This window comes from Diadema setosum, chromosome 5, assembly GCF_964275005.1.
Source record: "Diadema setosum chromosome 5, eeDiaSeto1, whole genome shotgun sequence".
Classification (NCBI taxonomy): domain Eukaryota; kingdom Metazoa; phylum Echinodermata; class Echinoidea; order Diadematoida; family Diadematidae; genus Diadema; species Diadema setosum.
In genome coordinates this window covers 35311676-35328136 of record NC_092689.1, presented here as the reverse complement: position 1 = coordinate 35328136, position 16461 = coordinate 35311676, and the positions used below count along the sequence as shown (strand labels likewise).

The 16461-nt window shown below is 41.5% G+C and overlaps 1 protein-coding gene across 1 annotated transcript in view; it reads right to left on the bottom strand.

Moving 5' to 3' along the window:
* The window catches only part of LOC140228694 (zinc finger SWIM domain-containing protein 8-like), a 68119-nt gene that overhangs the window by 13809 nt on the left and 37849 nt on the right, over positions 1–16461 (bottom strand). Inside the window, exons 3-10 of the mRNA XM_072308962.1 lie at positions 15325–15419; positions 14855–15147; positions 13502–13704; positions 9488–9689; positions 7558–8798; positions 6602–6746; positions 5249–5422; positions 1106–1292 (exon numbers count right to left, since the gene is read on the bottom strand). Of these exons, the coding sequence (XP_072165063.1) occupies positions 1106–1292; positions 5249–5422; positions 6602–6746; positions 7558–8798; positions 9488–9689; positions 13502–13704; positions 14855–15147; positions 15325–15419 (2540 nt within the window). The remainder of the gene's footprint in view (positions 1–1105; positions 1293–5248; positions 5423–6601; positions 6747–7557; positions 8799–9487; positions 9690–13501; positions 13705–14854; positions 15148–15324; positions 15420–16461) is intronic.

The following is a 16461-nucleotide window of genomic DNA, read 5'->3' as shown; positions in this document are numbered from 1 at the left end:
AGATTAACAAACCACCATATCATGAACCTGAATGCCCTTGAACTCAGCCACTTAAAGATGGGCCATCCCTTTGCATTCCTTTCAAAATAGCACAGAACATGATATATTACACCAGAATGACAAGATTATTGTAAAGCTATAACATTTCAGTGATATTTGAAGGTTGTTAGCCGTTAAAATAAAAAAAAAAAATGCACCAAACGCTCACCGTAACGTATTCTGTGTACTAGACACAGCTGCATACATTAATCCTCCTGTGGTTGTAATAGGATACTTATACTTCGAACAAAAGATATGCATGTTAAAGCTGTCAGAAAAGAAGAATTCACTAGCTTCCCTTTAATACTTTGTTATCGATAGCAAATTAACAACACACCACCTACATGAACTACATACGTGCATCACACAGGTCAGTAAAGCTAGACTAGTAGTTTAGATTTGTAATTTTTTCGTATTACGAATCTAACTGTCAATCTAACTAAACAAATAAAGACCCTCTTGAGTTCAAAATTTACAGGAGGTTTCCAAATAGTGTTTTCTTCGATACCTAAGTGTTCTCACCAATTTTTCAAAAATTTGCATGCAAAAGGGATGGCCTATCTTTAAAGCAATATCAGAATTGAATAGCCTTGACCTGCTAAAATCAGGTCATCTTTACCTCACTGTGATTATATGGGGGGGAATTATAAAGGCAAGTACACATCAGAGGACCCTGTAGATCCTGTAGATATCAAGATAAGCATAAATATGGGCAAACAGCTTACAAATGACCCTTTGAATTAAGACTTTCAATGACTCTGGCTCCCCTTTTGACAAAAATACACATAAAAATGTGGTCGCTGCAATGGCTTAATATCATAGGAGATGCAGCCTTGAAAAGCTCCTGATGACTGCCAGGATGCAACAAGATATGATGCACAGCATGAACAGATTTTTATAGAGACTCTGGCATCCCTTGAGGTGGCTGCATTAAAGAAGTAAAAACAAAAACAACAACAATATAACACTTTGATCTCAACTAGAAAACCTCAGCTTTGTGACCTAGCACCTTGCGACTGTCCTTACTGTGACCTTTGACACTTTAAAAAAAAAAACTGAGACCCACCGGGCAGACAAAGGGCGTCAAAGATGAAGCTGGCCAGCATGAGAGGCAGCAGGGCCTCACCCCGCGACCTAAGGGTCCCGTCCCGCAGCTGCTGGGCCCTCTCCCGGATCATACCCAGCTCGGCCGGGCCCAGGGGGATCCTCTTCAGCAGGGTCACCAGGTCGGTCTCCTGGCTGTTGAGCTTGACCTGAAGGAGGCGGCAGTGGAAGACAGCGTTGAAAGAAAATTTACCACAAGTACATATCAAGTGAGTTTGATGAATGCAGAAATATCAGCAGCACATATCAGAGAAGTTCAAGGAACATGGAACAATGCACACAACAGTTGTGGATCAATTAAAGATTCAAACAAAAATGTTCATGTTAATATGCTAATGTTAATATGCTAATATGTTTGTTAGTATGCACGTACGTGTGTGTATATATATTATGTAATTACGTATGTATGTATTTATGTATGAGTGTATATATCTATTTTTGTATATGCATATACAGGTGTAAAATGCATTGATGGATGTGTGTGGAAGCATGTGTGCATACATCTGTCTGTTTCTTCATTTGTCTGTTTGTCTGTCTGTTTGTCTGTCTGTCCAGCAAGTCTTTTTATCTCACTGACATATTACACTCCAATTTATAAAGTGCATGCTATCAGACTTTATCCCAGCTACAATCTGGCCTGATCAGCCCGGAAATTGAGACCAGATGACATTAGATTTATGGTCGCACCCCGACTTCTCCCCCTTTCAGGCATTGCGCAGAAAGGGGTGAACGTCCTGAGGAAACATGTGCAAGCTGCAGCAATTTGTCCCTTTTTGTTGTTGTTGTTGTAGTTTCTTTTTCTAATTTTCTTCATGAAATTCAAGAACTTGGTGTCCCTTCTATTTGTATGTTCATTTATGTCCACTTCTCTTTCTGTTCTTGTTTTCCATTTGAAATACACAAACTTTTATGTTCTTCTTTTCTGATGTTTACCAATTAATTTCTGAGCTGCCTCTTGCAAGAGTAACCCTTCAATACACTTTGGAATTGTTCTGAGGGATGACAGAGGACAGCATGATTTAAACTTGGGGGACTCCGTGTTTTCTGTGTTGATTTTTTTTTTGTTGTCTTTTTTCATCCCATATTTTCTCTTGTCTATGTCTCTTGAAGATTGGAGCAAATGCATGCCCACTTATACTCTAAAACCGTAACTGCTTGCAGAAATTACAGTTTATCAAGCTCCATTATTTCCTTAGGCTCTTTTTTGTTTTTGAATTCCTTTTTAGTTTGCTTATTCATTTTTAGTAAGCATCAGCCTGTTGCTATGTATACAATCTAACTTGTCTGCTAAATGCTCTCAATAAAACTGCCATGGACATATCAAACATCTTGTTTTTCTGTTCCCAGTTCTTTTGTTGTTGTTTTTTTCTTTTTGTCATTCATTCATTTGACCACACTTTATCTATCAGGATATCGAGTCTAACATGTCAAATACCAGTGCATTTGGTTATTTCACATCCCTCCGTCATCTGGAATGTGGTAAGAGCGGTAGGAAACAGTCCCCAGTCTCCCTGCCCCCCCCCCCCAAATTGAGCACCATTCCGCTCTTTCCTACAGTGGCCCCTGTAGAATCGGGACGGGTTTGAGGGGAAAATCCAGTCCAAATATAAGTTATTCTGATAAGAAAGAGTAAAATATTACGAGTTCAATGGTACAATTTTGATCAAAATCGGATGAAAAATAAGGAAGTTGTATTTTGGAGTTTCGCTATTTTTTCAAGAAACAGTTCTTAAATGGCCAATATGAATATGCAAATGGCAAAGTGAGCATGTCATCCCCTCACAACTTGCAGTATAGATTGTAAACATAAAATTGTGAAATTTCAAATTTTTCATTTAAACACAATTATGCCCGAGGCTCAAATCCCCTTACATCTAACTGATCACTATTCTGAAGTAAGCTAGGTGTTCAATGCCATAACGTTGTTGTTTTTCATCCGATTTCAGTCAAATTTTTACCGTTGAACTTGTAAGATTTTACTCTTTTTTTTTAAATCAGATTAACTTATATTTGGACTGGATTTCCCCTTTAAGGAAACAAACTTTTCTCCCATTTAAGAGGGGCTCCCCCATCTTTGCTCCCACCCCCCCCCCCCCCCCCCCATCCAAAGCGATGGCCATTATTACCCCATGCAGATCACTCCACAGATAATTTTCATATGCACAGACACTGCAACATGGAGGGGCAGGGGGATAGAAAAAGACAGCAAAGTTGCCAAGCTCTATACACTCCAAGTCTGAGGCACAGTACAATCAACTGCAAAGCGGCAACTTTTACACTGAAGTACCAGCAGTCTTCTACCCAGGAGAGTTTAGGACACAGCTATTGTAGTCAGAAATTCAAATCACTGGAATATTTGTCTGGATTACACTATCATTTCAAGACATTAAGGAGGAACGATGGGGCAATGTTTCAGCTAGAACATGGCTAGATTATGATGGTTGTAAGCCTCGAGCTTCTCTATCATTCCATGAAAAGAATGCAGAAAAAAAAAAAAAAAAAGGTTAGCCTCATGGAATTCTGAAGAGGTTTCCCCAGAAATCGGGTGAGCACTGTATCTGATAAACATCTTCCACGCCAAGATCCTGCCCAACTGCCTCTTCCTGAATGGTTCCTAATTCGATTAGGAAGAGGAAGACCCAAGGGTGGTCATGAGGGAGAGAAAAAAGACAAAAGGCCGGCGCAGGAAATAGAAAAGGACTTCGCATCACTTTGATACGGTCTCGCTTTGTTTACTGCCTTTCAATGGGCAACACAAGAGCACTTGCATGTTTCAGGATATGGAGAAAGGGGCCCCATAAGACTCAAAAGGAATGTTTTGTAACTCTGAAAATGTCAAGTAACAAACTCTCAAGGTATGACCTTATTTTTCTCCTCCTCCTGCCTTTCTTTCCCCACCCATTCTTTCATCATCTTAGTTTGTCCTCCGACTTTTTCTTCACAATTTCCTCCTTCCTTCTATTCTTCCATCTTTTTCTCTTTCTTCTCTTTGCTTTCTTCTCTCATTTCTCTTACCACTCTCACTTTTACTTACTCTCCTTCATATTTTTGCCAGTGTGATGAAACTTGCTTTTTTATTAAAAGAAAGAGAAAGAAATGGGTGAGAAAAAGGGGTGAAACAATCTACACTTGCACGTGGCCAGTTTTTCAATCGATGTGGGAGTGAATAACAGGAAGTGTGTGCAAATACAGGACAGGATTATCCTGCATTGATTGGGGAGGGAAAAATTTTCTTTTTCTTTTTTTTTTTTTGGTATGAAGCCACATGAGCTAGGCATTGTCCTCTGTGATATGGCAATTATCTGCAGCTTCTATACTGAGGTAAATGCATTATGATGTTTCAAAATAATTCGAGATTCATAGGCAAGTGCCATTAAAGATTCAACATCTATAGGAAATATCTACCCTTTCCTCCACTGTTTTCAGCAGTGTTGATAAATCCAATTAATGGCATGGCTTCAAATTGCTGCATATTTGTCATTCTATATGGAATCTTTTGACATTTTCAACCCCACATTACTCATTACCTGTCCCTCAGTAGAGCCCCATCAATATCTACAAAGCTGTATTGTCTAGACTGTCTGCATTCCGTATAAATCATCAATGGATATGTGTAATTTATATCGAGCTACAATGGGGTATACATTCCTATTACATCAAATTAGTTTGATAGGTTCTAGGGGCCTGGGCCAAGGGGTACACATATACACCTGCATAGGCAGCATAACATTTTTAATGTGTGTGTGTGTGTGTGTGGGGGGGGGGGGGGAAGGAGGGGTAGGTGGGAAGGGGAGGGGGGCTACAGGCAGATGGGGGGATCAAACATCAAAAGTACCCCTAAAACAACAGTTCATTTTGTCCACTGCAGCAATATGACATGTGATATGAGAATTGTTCATTGTGCTGCAAGGAATATTGCAGAATGTTTAAATCTTGATATTTGCCAGGCAAATGTTAACATGATTCACTAAAATTTCTCACCAGAACAGCTGCACCATCTGTTTGTCAACACAATGCTTTGATATTGACTCCGCTGCCCGTCAGCACCTATGTACAGTTTTACATCACAAAAGAAGAGAAAATATTCCCTGAAAAGTTAATGTACCTCAAGGGCCTTGGTTGATGCTGGTTGCCTCGGCAGCTCGAGGCCGAACATGCCCATCCTGAAGGCAAGGTGGTGGCACTCGGGCTGCTCAGAGAGCACACTGCACAGGAAGGCTGCCTTGGACAGGGTCATACTCGTCAGGATGCTCTGTGAGTTGACATGTCTCTTTCGGGCCTGGTAGAGGAATAAAGGGAACACCAAGTCAATTATCATTTGGTAAATCACAACTTGTGCTCTCTCTCTCATCAGGGATCAGCCATGTCATGGAGGGATGCATAACATCCTCCAACCAAATATTCACTGACATCTTCACACAGCCAGCATCATCCTTAAGCATCATCCTTCAGCATCATCCTTCAGCATCCTCCTACAACCAGCATCAACATCCTCCAGCACTATCCTTCAACATCCTCCTCCTACCATCCATCAACATCCTCCTCCAACCATTCATCAACATCCTCCTGACACCATCCATCAACATCCTCCTGACACCATCCATCAACATCCTCCTGACAACATTCATCAACATCCTCCTACCACCATGGGGCTTGACATTACTGATGGTCCTGAGGCCCAGTGGCCAAGGGTCACTAAAAATTGATGTCACCAAATTCACAAAAAGGCAATCTTTCTGTTGCTTCATTGAACTCTAAAGACTAAAAATGGATTGTCATATTTCCCTTGTTTTGTGCCACTACACTTTTCTTTTGGGCAACAAAAATTTCAAACTGAAACATATAGTGGCCTGAATATGCCACCAGTGAAAAAAAAAAGTTAGTGTCAAGCCCTGCAACAAGTGCACATCCTCCTGACACCATCCATCAACATTCCTTGTACCATCTACATCAACACTCTATTTACACCATCTATCAACATCCTCCTCACACCATTCATTAACATCCTCCTAACAACATCTTCCTACCTCCAACATTACCATCCTCCAATCATCAACATCCTCCTACCACCGACATTAACATCATCCTACCAGCATCCATCAATATCACCCAACTTAAGGGTGCAGACATACGTGAACATTGTATGCAAAGTTGGCCAGTGGAAAGAGAAGGTATAAACAATGGACTGGCACTGTTTGACCTTCGAAAACCTCTCTATTAAAGCTAAGAGTAGCATTTTCACTTGCTTACAAGACACTCCTCTGATTTTTCAGCCATGCGTTCATGGGAAACAGGAGAATTCAAAATGATTTTAATTGCATATTCACATACCACATTCCTAATATCCTGCAAAGCAAGGCGACTTTAAATACTCAAATTATATAGCACAAAAACACACACATCAGCAAAATATCAGAGAGTAACATCACTCTCTTACATTCCACCATCATTGGCTCACCCTATTGGAGAGACCGGTAGGGGGTGGGGCATCCAGGACTGGTGGTTTCTCCAGCATTTCCTCAGCTAGCTGGATGGCCAGCTTGCAGGCGTGCTTTGTGTACCCATGGGCATGGAGGGCCTCCGCTCTTGAAAACATGATCTGATGGACGGGGGGTGGGGGGGAAGAGTGTTAAAAGCATTTTACATTTGAAACATATCTCACATAACCCAAATCAAATCAAATCTCAGCCAGTCAATATGACAATGCATAACTCACGGAAAATAAATGAAGTGCGGAAGTTGCTGAAAGCTGAAAGATGATGACATCTTTGCTTCTTCATGGAATACTGTTACATGAAGTATACATATCTATGCATATACTTGCATACTTTGATTATAATGAGCTTTCCTTGTACTGCAGGTTTATCAATATCCTCATCAATGTCAATATCATCAGAAGTAGTACCATCATTACTAACATGAAGTTGGCATATATTGAGAACCATAACAAGAACAACAATAACAATAATAACAAAAGAAACCAATTCATGTGTCAACATCAACTTTGGTATTATGCATACTAATATTACCTCATACATATTTTCCTCAAATGTTGACTAACTCAAATTCCTTTGACCCTTTGTGTGCTTCAGTGTCAATAGGCACAGAAAACCCCATAGTGTTGTAAACACTGTCTAACATCCCTGGCATAGAAAGGGTTATCCCTAATCTAAAGTTGACAGCTTCTTCACTTCATGAGTCAATGACCGCCGACGCAAATTCCATTGACACTACGTTTCTGCTTATCAACTGAACAGGTATTTAACACCAGCCACTTTGCAGGGGTGTACAGCCATCATTACCAGCCATATGGTAATATTACGACTACGGTGCTTAGAATCTGAGTTGCATGTAGAATGAAAGTAATTCTATTCATTAGTCTCCACAGGATTGCTGTATGGATTAGAAAGAGAAAGTGAAAAGTAGATTTTTTTTTTTGTTACCTCAATCCTATCCTCCATCTTCTTGATGCCAACAAATGGGTTGGGAGTGTCATTCTTCTTCTTCGGTCCCGAGGGTTCGGCGGTCTTAGCCTGTCTGGTGTCATAGTAGTACATCTGGTATTCATCGCTGGAAGGTTGGGACTCGCGGGATTCCCGCTGCTCCACCTGCAACGCCTGCTTCCGTCCCGCCCTGGCGTCGTTGGACGAGTCGCTCTCCTGCTCCCTGCGGAGGGGCTCAGCCACCAGGCCAGCCTCGCTGTCTGTCAGGTCTGAGTCTCCGCGTTCGACGTGCTTACTTTTCGTCTTGCGCTTGCCACTTGGTTTGTCCCCGCCCCCTCCCGTGGCGCCCTCGCGGGGGGAACCCGTTCCCTGACTGGATGCCTCTTTGGGGTCATGGACGAGCGGCTGTAAGTGCTTGCTGTCCGCTGCCTGCTTTGAGGTGAAATTTGACACCGTCTGCACATCGGAGTCAGTGTCGTCCGAGTGAGACAGACTCAACCCTGTCTGGTAGCCTTCGACCCTGTCGCTTGAAGAAGACATAGATGAATCGGAAGAGTTCACTCGCAAGAGGGTCTCGCTGTCGGACTCCACTTTGGACTTTTCGTCTTTGGATCCGGGCGAGCTGGCCTGAGGGCTGCTGCTGTTGACAACAACATTGACACCCTGCTTACTGGAATCGACTTTTGTCTGACTGGGGGCTGATAGAGTGGAAGAAGTTGCAACTTTAGTATGGACAGTGCTGACCACTGGCCGACTACTGGTGTCTCCTCCTTGTTCTACTTTCACTCTTGGAATGCGGGTCTCTCTGTGCGTGACGCCCTCAATGGGGAAGTCACTCCAGTCCAGCATGCATGCTTCAATGGCCGGCTTGAAGCCAGCGAAGACTTCGATGTCCACCCTCCGAAGGTTGTTGTTGTTCGCCCCACCGCCGCCGCCACCCGTCCAGCAGTGGGAGGGTCCCCGCGACTTGCGCGCCTTCTCGATGACTTGCAGGTGCCACTTGCGGAACTCCTGCTCGTGGCCCCCGCGGTCCTGGCGGGAGTTGATGGGGTTGAGGGCAGCGAGCCGCCAGAGCGTGACAATCTCCTCGCACATGCTGGCGCAGGCGTGCTGGGCGGCGGCCGTGCTGCTGTTGCTATTTGCCCTGTGTCCATGGTTACCGTGCTGTGAGTGCAGCGCGGAGGTCCGCGTGCTAAACCACCAGATCACAATCTGAAAGATGACATCACATTCATTTTGGAAACATGCGTCAAAACGGTGGCACCTCCTTTTCTAAATTCATTTTTAATATCTACTGTGCACAAATCTACATCTCAATTAAACAAAACTGATTACATCTCAATACAGGTCTGTATTGTCTTTCTATTTTGTTTTTTAGAATCTTGCTTTCATGTCATACACAATTTTTATGTTCATATAAACAGTTTGAACGCAAACGCATATAAACGCCATTTTCTTTTCTTTTTTTTAAAAGTAAGGTCATCATCACAGAAAAATCTTTACAATGGCACTGCACTAGTTGCATTAATACAAAATATTTCTGAATATATTATCAAAATTCTCATGTGTTAATTAATTTCTTTGTTTTCTAAGCACATTAATCTCATTCATCTTATACTTATAAAAATAGATATATCTGTTTTGGCATTTAAACTCTTCATATTGTGTTCAAGACAGAGAATTTCTTCTTTTTTTTCATTTTCAAATTTCAACCCACTTCTGCATGTAGAATTTGGAGTGATTGATGCAAAGACAAATCAAAATAAGCTAGAAAGCCTTTTAATCCGTTCATCATTCCTTTCTTTCCTCAATGCTGAGGATTACTGCAATGCTGGTACCATGCGACAGTTAAACTTGCGTAATGCAGAAGGATTTTCTCCTCCATCCTATCCCATGCTCACCTGGTCACAGATGATGCACTCCTCCGTCAGGATGCGGAGGAGGGAGATGGCGTTGCTGTCACGGCGACGGTACATCTCACGGACGATGGAGTGCAGGTTCCAGATGCCCTCCGGCATGCGCCCTCGCAGCGGTCGGAGCAGGTTGGTCCACTCGGCCGCCGCTTGCGGGGCAGTCGATGACAGGTAGAGGGAATTTACATCACTGGAAAGACATATGGGGGAGATGAGATTCAAAGCTCAATGATAATGCTGGATGGATGTTATGAGGTCATTGATGAAATGAGTAAAAAAGGAGGAATGCAAAACTCTTTGGGCAAATTCTTGTAGAAACTTCTATGCTCACATATTCTGAACTCTCTCTCTCAAAACAACAACTTTATTTTCTTTCCTAAATGCACTTTTAAAACATGAATCATTTTAGGATGGCTACATACATGAAGGACCATTTTTCTTGACCGGACCTACTATTTTCATGATGCTGTTGAGGGCAAATTAACCTCTGACTCTGAGGCTTTTTCGTTAAACCACCCTGCTATTGTACCAGAAACGTCAGGTAAAATGAACATATACATAAAATCATATTACACTTTCCTTCAGCATGTCAGAAAAAGTCTTTGATTTGTAGTTCCCATTCTCACATGGCTGAATAAGGTGATGGTAAACAAGTCCATTATGTAGAGAACAGTTCTTCTCCAAAATCAAACTCAAAGCCAACAAGTGTAACATGCATGCAATACTTTGAATTTCACATAAATGAATGTCTAAGTTGCCCTTTAAATTTTTTCTTCTACAAATGAATAAAAATAATATGATAAGTATGTGAGATACAGTGATAACAATCTCTCAAAGTGCTAAACCACCACAGAGGGAGGAAGAAGACCGCTGTAAAGCGATACGCGGCAGATGAATATCAAATCGACCACAGACAAGTCATGAGATTTATGGAGCACGCTTTTTAAGGATGGACTTGGGAGTGGGATACATGTGTGCACAGGATGTTTGAATGATCCAAAGACCAGCCCGGAGGAAGGAAGACAGCTTAGAGAAAAAACAGACCTGTGGCACCTTTTTTTCCCCCCTACATACAGCATAATGAATGAAAGGATATCACTGCTTCTGTGATAAGGATATCAATGACCCTTCATCCCAAGACCTGGGAACCTACAAATCGGCGACGAACATGCATGATAAAAACAGTCAGTGCCTCTTCACGATAAAAAAGATATTAGCATCCCATTTACTTGCAAAGTGCTGAGATACAGTGAAAGGCACAAATTCAAATTCAACTTTGAATTTCCTGTAATGTTTTCTATTGGATGATTAAAATGAAATGAATTGAATTGAATTGAATTGAATTGAATTGAATTGAATTGAATTGAACTGAACTGAAATTGAACTATGCAAAATTCACAGGAATGGAATCTTCTTCTTCATCATCATTATCTTCTTCTTTTTCTTCTTTTCTTCTTTCTCGCATGCACAGAAGAAATTAAGAGAATACATCTAGATTGATGAGCCATGCTGAACAAAATGCAATCAAACGAAGCTTAAATCTTCATCTTTGAGAAGTGCCAAGCACTGGTGGTTTACTATTGGCGGGTTGCAACTCAAAATTTTGTGTAACTCCACCCACATAGCCAATGACCATGGATTCTATGTCTTGCACTATGAACAGTGGTCCCATGGTCACTATTGTTTGCTGTTGCTGAAATACGGGGTGACTAAATATCCTAAGATAAGATGCCCCTTTGGCCAACCCTCCTAGGTTCCACCAGAAATCATTTGGTGATTGGACAGGGGAAAGGTATGGCAGTGGAATGTGTAAAATGGTCCTATAATGGGGGGGGGGGGGGGTGGGGAGTATTGAGGAGTTTTTCCATTTTGGGTAAAATGAATTTTCTTCATTTACCGCATGTTTTCTAACAGAACAACAAACCCTTTTCTAACATAAGGCCCCTCCTCCATGACACTCTTTATTTAAAAAAATCCAAACAAACAAACTAAAAACAATTCCATTCAACTCAATTTCACCATGGCCTCATCATATACACAGTTACATTGCATCTTAGCTAAGTATGACCTATAATGACGTTACAGAAAGAAGAGTGTATATGAACATTTATACTGATTTCTTTGATATGAATATAAAGTAACTTAAAGAGAAAATGAAAACAACAACCTGCATAAGGCTGGTCCTCCTGAGTATACAGTTAAGTGCACACATAGATATATATAGATATGCATAGATAGATGTGCAGATAGACATATATGATTATATTGCATCTCTTGTATAAACACATGAACATAAGAAGGGTACATGGTAAAACCTCTGAAGAAAATGTATAAATATTTGACAATCTGATGCAATAGGTGACCGTGCATCACAAAACCAACAAAAAGACGCATGCCAAGATTTTACAAGGTCTCAAGATAGGTGAAATAAATCAACATAATCAATTTTCAGTTTTTTGTTTTTTTCTGAAAGAACAATTCTTCATAAACATCACACAAAAGTTTTGGATCACAAAATGAATGGGAAATTGTGTCTCTTTTGCAGTTTTCAAGAATAGTTTTTGTAGAATAGTGTGATTAATTATGTCCCCTTTAAATTTCTTAAAAACACTTTAAACACTCTTCACTTCAACTCTAACAACTTTTGGAAAGATAATGCTACTGTTTTGAAAATTAGTGGTAGTGGTAGTCATGAATAGAATGTGGTGATAGAGTGTGCTAAATTTCAGCTTAATCTGATAATCTTTTCATTGTGGTTGCCCTGGTGTTTTACATCCTGTTTTTTGTCCCATTCATTGCACAGAGCACTGCTTGGTGAGAGTAAGCACTTAAATAGACCCTACACTTTATGAGCCTCTTTTCTCAGTAAGCAATTGTCCAAGGTGTGTGTGTGTGTGTACCTGATTTCCATTATTTAGATATGTTAGGAGAGTCAATTTGCACAGAGTCATACATCATTTGAAAGCTTAGAGTCAGTCTGCTCTTTCAGGATTTGCCCCTGACTGTGACTTTTTGGTGGCTTTATGATGCAGCGGTGGGTGTGTTTATCAGCAGCCCTAAAATGTTTTTAATCCAAAGTGCAGCTGAATAATTCTTGGGACATTTGCCTTTTGTTTTGTTTTGTTGTCTTTTGTGTGTATTTTGTCCTTACCTACTTGCAATTTTGTGTATAATTTCGAATGGTATAGATTTATTCTTAAAATGTATATTTTTTATTGCAATTTGTAGCCTTCTCATTTGTAAGGGAATCGGCCTTGATAAGTCCTATATGGTCTTTTTTTGATTCCCACACGTGCTCAGTATAATCTGTTTGCATCATTCTTTTTGTTTCCGATGTAAACGTAATGTGTAATATGTCATGTCCGTGTACATGTATTTGTGGGGGTTTTTTTTGTTTGTTTTTTTACTTTTCAGCATGTGGAATAAATAAAATTGAAATTGAATTGAACTCACTTCTGAGGCAGAATTAAAGTTTCTCAACAACTTTCAGGGAGATTTTGGCAGTTAATAAACACAATGCTGTTTTGATTATGGAGTTAGAGATGAGTTTCCGAAACTTCAAAAAAGTGTGATTGCAAACGCGTTTGTGCAAGAAACGTGTTTCTGTGAAGTTGATGAATGCAAAATTGTTTTGAAATGCATTTATAGCTCGGACCTGCCCATGCCAACCACTGCCAACTACAAATCTCCGCTAATCAAGTCAAACTGCCCATGGAGCTGTGCAGTGACAAGGCCTCCCTATCGACTCACAACAGATTTGATAAATGCAACAAGTCAAATCCTGTTATTTGAAAGGCGTCGGCAAACGCATTCTGATAGTGGGTATTGGAATGCATTTCAAACATGGGAAAGTTGATAAATGCAGCCAGGATCACATTTTACGATTATATTAACCCCTTGAGGACGGTTCGATTTTGCTACATCACGCATTTCTCATAGAAGCTTGCCTGAGTATACTCGCGACTCGTCCTCAACGGGTGAATGAATTGCTGGAGTACTCACCTGAAGACGATGGGAGAAGGTCCACTGAACCTAATCAGGGTCTTTTTGATGTTCTCGTGGAGAATGGCCTCATCGAGGAACCAGTGGGTCATCTCGGTGGCCGGCGGGCCAGCCGTGGGGTCCGGGGCCCCACACACCTTGTTGATGGCACTGGCCTGAGAGAGCAGCAGCTCGTCCAGCAGACGCTGGGCCGTGGGTAGAATCTGGGATAGACAGAAGGAGAGAGGGAGAGAGGGAGTGGGGAAGATTTTAGATGAATGAGTTAGAGAGAGAAGGTGGAGGTGAGAGGGGGAGAAAGGTGAGGGAGCGAGGGATGCAAGCAGTAAGGATGAGAAAGAGAGAGAACATGAGAATTAGAATGAGAGAGGAGAGAGAGAAGGAATAGAGGGGACAGAGGAGGAAGCAAAGGAAAGAAAGAATGTGTGTACATGTGAGTGTGTGAGAGGGAAAAGGGGGGTGGGAGAAGGAGAGAATGCATCACTAAATGAAGGGAGCTCATTCGTCTTTGTGCACGGAAACATTTTGGATTTTTTTAGCCTGTGTAGATAGACACCAGTAACTGGAAATCAAAATCCCTGTGTAAAAGGGTATATGGTAGATGCCTGCGAGTGGCTTTCATTCAATACACTTTCCAAGCCCTTGCTCTATGTACACAGATATCTCACCTGTGACAAAATGTGCTCATATTGTCTTCAGCAAGTAGCAAAGAATGGTGGGTTGAACAAACTTAATTCCAGCACCAGCACATATCAACCCCAACACACATACATCACTGCTATCACAAACATTCATCCGTCACTGATGACAGATCTCAAAAGTACATACGCCATGACACATCCGTCATTGGGGAGTTCAATAACAAGATCAAATCTACGGCAGACATTTCTTCATTCAAGGGCTATCCGATCTAACCATGTTGGGTCATAACAAAAACATTCTTTACACACATTGAGAGAAGTTGGGGCTTCAGATTTGAAGCTATTAGGCTGTGGCTGGGGGAGAAGTTCAAAGTTCTCTCGACTATACTCCCAAAAAGATACATAGTGAGAGATGTTGAAATACTGGTCACAACACCTAGTTGGAACAATGGCAGGGATTATTAGACATCAGCAAAATACATAACAACACTCTCTATACGTGCACTCGGCCAAGACACAGGATAGAAGACGTGAAGTTATCTGGAAGACACATGGCAGCCATATAAACAAACACACAAAGAAAATGAAACCTAACCCAAGTGTGAAATTCTGGCTGGGTTTTGCAAAAGCATGTACGACAGCAAACCATCAATGTGCACACACACTTGTGGTATCATTTCACATAGGGCATTGGAGGGGAGGGGGATGTGCTTACCAGGCGAGGGAACTCGCTGATGAGATACTGCGCAAACTTCTGAAGCTGCTCGCGGTGCAGGCGGGAGAGCGACTCGGAGACGGGCGCCCGCAGGCAGACGGCCGTCGGGTGGTGGATGCGGTAGAGGCAGAGCGCCACCACGTGGCTGCACCACTTGCTGGCCGAGCTGCACGTGCAGCTGCAGGAGGAGATGCGGCGCCGGTCGAAGGTGATGGCCACGTTGAAGGTGGCGCTGGCGCCGTGCTGCTGAGTCATGGGGTGGGACGGCACCACAGTCCCACTCAGGTGAAATCCTGTCGGTGGAAAGGGTAACCACAGTCATTCGCATGCAAAAATAAAGAAAATAAAACAAAACAAAGTTTGAACGAACATATCAGTCGTAACAAATAAAAGGCATGGGTGATTGCATTTTCTCATCATTCTTTTCCACACAAACCTTATCTAAGGCTTGCAGAGAAGGGGATACTTACCGATCTGTAGCACATCCCGCACTGCTTTGTTTCTGACCATGTGTTCCCCTCGCTGGAATTCATCGGGGCTACCATTTGCTAGACAAGAGTACAACCTATACGATGACATTTGAGAATACAGAGAGAGAGAGAAAATGAAATACAAATCAATGAAAAAGCACTTGGGTAATGCAAACAAGATGACTTTCCACAGGGAGATTCTACATCTAGGTTCAACTCCAGCACATGCTACATTAATTATAAAGGGAGGGTAGATGTCTTAAAGTACTTTTTTTTTGTGTATTCTCATATCGCTGCTGAGGTGACAGACCTTGTATCTCAAATTTTGGTGAAAATGACTTTTTTTTTAATTAATGGTCAGATTTATCAGTCCAGTGATGTCCTGTATAAATCTTAGCTGTCTTACCCCAAAAATGAAGCCACCATGGCATGTCAAAGCAAAGACTATTCCATTTCATATAGTGCTTTGGCTGCCATGTTTTTTTGTTGTTTTTTTTCCTCTCCTGAACATTTGACATTTTGTAAAATTTGATGAATATCACCAGATCATCTATCATCGTGAGGAAAGAGGCACTTCCGTTCAAATCAAACAATCATACTGCATCAGCTTCACCGATTTGAACAGCAGTGCTCTCCAAATCCAAAGGTAGCTAGCTATATATGTACAATATGTGATTCTTCCGGGGAGGGTATGTGAATATATCTCTCCGTCAAACCTCTGAATGCATTGGTCAGGATATATCTTGATTCCAAAGGAAAGATAGCACAGGAGGAGGAAGTGGACAATGTGGCAGTTAAGGTGCTCACACTGGTATGACCATAATAAGTCATTCAATAACAAGGGTGACACTTGACTGATAAGGGAAAACAAGACCTTTCATATCAGCATGATTTTTTTTTTTTCTTCATTGGATTCAAGGGGAAATGGCAACTGCTACTTGACATTCATCAGCACCTCAGTAATTATGAGACCTTTGTTTGGACAGCAGCCAAATAGGAAATCTTAATCAATGAAGCAGCCTAATGATGAATATCACACAAAAACATGTCATATAGTGCTTTGGGATTTGTTAGAATAAAAACAGTAGTTATCAATACTTATCTGCATTATGTGTTACACATGTTAAATGATTTATT